At 40.1% G+C, this 5,096-nt stretch overlaps 1 protein-coding gene and 1 pseudogene across 1 annotated transcript; one reads left to right on the forward strand and one right to left on the reverse strand.

Annotated features, from left to right (window-relative positions):
* The first annotated feature begins 286 nt into the window (after positions 1 to 286).
* Positions 287 to 1,850, forward strand: LOC106298108 (annotated as a pseudogene).
* LOC106296351 (type IV inositol polyphosphate 5-phosphatase 3) lies at positions 1,641 to 4,828 on the reverse strand. Its single transcript, XM_013732467.1, has 9 exons — positions 4,712 to 4,828; positions 4,479 to 4,617; positions 4,282 to 4,413; positions 4,070 to 4,142; positions 3,774 to 3,878; positions 2,829 to 3,660; positions 2,571 to 2,755; positions 2,252 to 2,360; positions 1,641 to 2,139 (listed from the first exon to the last, which is right to left on the reverse strand). The coding sequence occupies exons 1-9, from the start codon at positions 4,781 to 4,783 to the stop codon at positions 1,795 to 1,797; spliced, it is 1,992 nt and encodes a 663-aa protein (XP_013587921.1). The 5' UTR covers positions 4,784 to 4,828; the 3' UTR covers positions 1,641 to 1,794.
* Positions 4,829 to 5,096: the final 268 nt, after the last annotated feature.

Consider the following 5,096-nt stretch of genomic DNA (forward strand, 5'->3'; position numbering starts at 1 on the left):
CTTCAAATTAAACGAACACAATTTTGGTGTTTGGTCAACATTTGACTTATCATTTTTCCAAATTCTAATTCGGAAAGTGAAGAAGTAAAAAACGAAAAAGGAAACTAAGTTTTTTCATAATCCTAATTCGTTTTGGAAGAAAAATAACCATAAAATTATATAAATACATGTCCCCTCCAATCCACCTCTCATAATTCATGTAGTTTGATCAAATCCATAATCAGTCAATCAGATATAGGGACCTGATATTTTTGTGAGTTGTATGTTGAGAGTGCGAGAGCAGGCGATGATCTCCACTGACGCATCCAAAGTGTCACCACAACACAAGAAAAGAAGTAAGAGGACGAATAAGGAGGAGGCTTCTCCATCATGGTCGTCATTGCCAGACGCTGTGGCTCTGAGCTGCTTGGCTCGCCTCACGAAATCGGACCACGTGGCCGTGTCTCTAGTCTCTAAGAGACATCGCTCTCTTGTAGCTGCCCCTGAGCTTTGCATCACGCGGTGGCTGATAGGTTGCACCGAAGCATCTCAATATGTATGCTTACACATCTTTCCTAACCCAAACCCAAGTTGGTTCGTCCTCACAGAAACTCGAAGGCTGCGGCCAATCCCATCGAACCCTTACCAGGCTCCAGAATCATCCTCTTTCGTGGTGGTGGATTGGGGTATCTATGTACTCGGTGGAATCATAAACCGTTTTCCAACTTCGGAGGTATGGTTCCTCGATTGTTTCTCTCACACATGGCAACGAGCCCCATCGATGAAGATGGCTCGTGCTTCCGCATCGGTAAGCCTAGTAGACGGGAAGATATACGTGTTCGGAGGGTGCGGGGACGACTCTAATTCCTCCAACTGGGCAGAGGTGTTTGATCCGAAGACCCAAACCTGGCGTACCTTATGTTACACCGAAGATGTTCCACACTATCGACCAAAGTGTTGTAATACAAGGGACGAAGGTTTACGCGGTTGATGAGGAGGATCAAAGCTTCAACTTCTTGCCAAGTGAATGTCCATCCTGGACAAGCGGAAAAAGAGATACCATGCCAGGATACAGAAGCGATTGGTGTGCCATTGGGGAATTGTTATTTTGTCGTGGAACTCGCGGGAGAATACTGTGGTGTGAGCCAGATGAGTTGGATTGGAAGGAAGTGAAGGGCTTGGCAGAGCTGCAAGAGTCTTTCTGTGGCTCGAGACACGTCTTGGAGTATAGTGACAAATATTATGAACTATGTAAACCAACCAAGACCGATATCAAATATGATATTAGCAAACTATGTTGCAACTCTGCTGGGAACATTGTCATCTTCTGGAACACGCAGCTTGAATATCCTGAGGGTTTGGAGCTTAGGTCTGCGGAGATTTCCTTGGAGATGCACGAGGGAGGCGAGATTTGGGGGAAGATTGAGTGGTCTGGTGTTATATTGAGAGATGATCCTCTCTCATACTCATTTAGCCTTAAGGTCTTATATTCTGCTCCTGTCTATTCATGAAATTAAAATTTTATCACTCCTTTGGTTAAACTATTTATTTGTCTTGTTCTAAAAAAAAACTATTTATTTGTATATATTCACATCGCCGTAATTAACTTTTTCAGTATCTTTGTGTGTGTTTAGGTGGCTTTTATGGTGAATTCACTAAAGAAGAGAAGATAGAACTATAGTGTAATGCCTCAGTAACGACACGAGAGTAATACATATCCGTTGAAAGAGAATGTCTCTTTCGCCAGTACTTCATATGCAAAGATCAAACAACAAGCAAGCACCAAATATAACCCCTTCTTTGTTTCTTATTCTTCTAAGCCACTATGGCGACAAGTTTCTCGTCTTCAATCTCTCTATCTGTCAATGTCAACGCTTGCTGAAGTTTCCTCACGGAAAACACCTCGACTTCAGCCATGTATATGGCTGTGACCGGACGATGATCTGAGAAGTTCTGTTCGGTCCGCCGGTAATGAACCAGCTTCATTCCATTGCCGTAGGATAATACTCTATCACACCACGCTGGTGTTCTCCGCGCCCCCTTTCCATCTCCACAAGTGTACTCATCGGAATGTGCTTGGTACTTGTAGGTCGGTGGAAAATGTAGAGTTCCTTCTGACCATCCGTCAAATGCTCGACCTTTCTTGTACTCTTTTACCAGCTGCAATATAAATATTCATTCATAAGAAACAAAAAAAAATGAGGAAAGTTGAGCTGTGGAGCTTAATCATATTTGAGATCTAAATCCTAATATTAACAAGTTTATTATTTACCTGATCATATTCAAGTAAGTGTGACCATTCTTTCTTGGAGATCAGGTCTCTGGCTTTCTCATAAGATAGATTAAGCCTATAGTTCAGATCGCCTAACCAGATTATTCTTCTGCAAAGAGGTGATTACAAAGTTAAGTTCTAGAAATAAAAACTAGCTTTCTTTAGGTATCGAATGGCAAATGGATAGAACCACACCATAGTTAATAATAAAAAAAGTATATATATTTATGTTTTTGTTACTATTAGAACCGCAATGCAATGCAGTTATTATTCCGTATGTTATCGTTAGGAAAAGATAGCAAGAAAAGAAAATACATACTCGTGATCATAGATAAGCTTGGGAAGTCCAAGAGCTGAGACAGAGTGGAAGATTGTTCTCTTATGTATCTCGTGAACATCAGCGTTCCTCTTGATCTGATCAACCTCTCGTTCTCCTGCCGTCAAATGTGTGCATATGAAACAGAAGAACGTTTGATTTATCGACATACTCACAGACACAGCTCCCTGCACACCACAAATCACATTAAAAACCATTTTGAACATATTGTAACATAAGTCCAATCATTTTTTTATATACCTTGTTACCAATATAACCCATGATGCCAACTCCAACCGTAGAGACTCTAACGTTCTGAATGTGTTTTCGCAAGCTTCGTTTAACCCAAATGGTCAAAAGAATCCCAACCATTTGTTTACTCACTAGCCTCACATAAGCCGGTCTTCGTTTCCTCTCCATCAACAACTTCAAGTCCATCTCAGCTAAACGAACTACAGACTTAAACGAACTGTAAGCCTTGAAAGAATTTGCTGTTCTCAATGACTTCACTGTCTTTAACGACGGCTTTTTATCGAGAACGCAAGAAGGTCCTAACATGTTCAAAGGTGGCTCAGGCCAGCTCAAACCGATCCTTTCTTTCCCACTTAGCATCCGGTGTAGCGTCTTCAAACCAGGTTCAGAGGCATCATCCTTGTCGTTCCTTCTCTTCTCTAAGCTGTCGGAACGTAAACATACTTGTCTGTCTAGCTTCTTTGTAGAAGAGAACTGTGTATTAATCTCAACAACGGGCAAACCGGAACTCGGGTCAACGAAGGTGTTGACTTCTCCTATAACTCCACCGTCATGTTTTAGCACCCGGAGGCTTCCTTCTTCTTCCTCGTCGATGGGGTGGATCTCAACGCCAGCGTCACTATCAGTCTCGTAAGCGACTTCTCCCTCTATAACATCGTGTGTTTCCTCGAAAGGTTTGAATCTTCCCGGAGATGGTGGATCACTGTAGCTCTTAAACCCCGAGTTTTTTGGTCTGACTCTGTTCAATGATTCTCTGATCACTTCTTCCCATTTTGTAACCGGTCGGTTATCTTCTGCTCCAAGTATGTTTCCAGCATTCAAGGGAACAATCTCTTGTAAACTTCATACCAAACAAAAAAAAAAAAACATAATAAATCTCTGAAGAAGAACATACTTAATGAACAGAGTTAGTTTTGTCCATGTCGTTTTGAAGAAAAGTCAAATGTGTTTTACCCAAGAACGTAGATATCAGCAGGTTGATTAATTTCGATCCAGTCATCGATGTCAAGATCAGACGGCGGTGAGATTCCTCCTACGTTCCACGTACCAACACATACTCTGCTCACACACACAACTAGTTTTAGTTTATATAAAATTCCGACATGTTGTTCTAGGTCTCCTTTTCACCAACAAGAATGATAGGATCCGAATCTATATACTATATATAGTACTATTCCTACTAGAATAAAAAAAAAATATACACTAAATAAAATAGAGTTACATCTCAAAAGAACACAGCAAGATCGTACCTTATTTCTTTGTTGTAAATATAGTGTGCTCTTAAAGTTTCAGAATTTCTTCTCCGTAACTTCATTGGGGCATCTGATATCACACAAAAAAAAAAAAAAAATATTAAAGACTCATTAACTTTTTTATTTATTTTGAGTTATTAAAGATTTTTTAAAATTCAGCAAAGGGACTAAACTAAAAACCTAGGAATCTCAAGAACTACCGGCATTACCATTGTTAATAAACTCTGCGGCAGCTGCGGCGGCGTCTACGGTGGCAGAAGCAGCGGCGATGGCATCCTCGGCGTTCTCACAAACCTTTGGTTGAACCGGTTCTTTTATTTGCGTGCTCGATTCTTCACAATCTGTTAAACCGGATTAGATAACCGGGAAACAAGAACCGATGATGATTCTGAAAGAAGAAACAAACCTTCATCGGAGCTGTTGGAGTCTTGGTTTCTCTCTCCAAAGTCGTCGTTTTCGGATTCGTCTTCAGTGTCAGCACCGTACTCAGGATCTTTAGCGCTTATGTTCAACCACTTTCTCATCACCAGCTTTGCCCATAATCTCTGTGTATATCAAATCATCCAACACCTTCTTTGTTCAGAAACAAGAACTTGTTTTCAAAAATCAAAATAAGTATGATGGACACACAAAGCTTACTTGAGATTTCTGACGACGGTAGCTTTTCTTTATCATACCGGCGGGTTCGGCAACTGAAGAAGAAGACATCATAATCGTAATTTCACAAAACAGATATTTTTTAATAGAAAAGGAAAGTGATGATACTTTTATATATATGGACTATTTATTTTTATTTGTTTTTTTATTTTTGCCAACTCCAAAACTACTTGAGAGGGTTTGGTCGGGAACGCGACGAGTCGGTTCTCCATCATTTTATGTGAGAAACCCTTTTTTGTTTGAACATTTATGTAAAATTAAAATAAACAATAACTATTTCCCCCATACACATCATGTTACTTTTTAAACAATATGGTAACTAGACTAAGATCTGCGCATTCGCGAGATAAACATTATATATATAAAT

This window comes from Brassica oleracea, chromosome C6 (genome assembly GCF_000695525.1).
Source record: "Brassica oleracea var. oleracea cultivar TO1000 chromosome C6, BOL, whole genome shotgun sequence".
Taxonomy (NCBI): Eukaryota; Viridiplantae; Streptophyta; class Magnoliopsida; order Brassicales; family Brassicaceae; genus Brassica; species Brassica oleracea.

Excerpts from the sequence above, each read along its gene's own strand:
- LOC106296351 (XM_013732467.1), bottom strand. The coding sequence starts at position 4,783 with ATGATGTCTTCTTCTTCAGTTGCCGAACCCGCCGGTATGATAAAGAAA. Across the intron at positions 4,618-4,711 it reads ACCGTCGTCAGAAATCTCAA|AGATTATGGGCAAAGCTGGT; the intron begins GTAAGCTTTGTG and ends TGATATACACAG. Across the intron at positions 2,140-2,251 it reads ACTTACTTGAATATGATCAG|CTGGTAAAAGAGTACAAGAA; the intron begins GTAAATAATAAA and ends TTTATATTGCAG.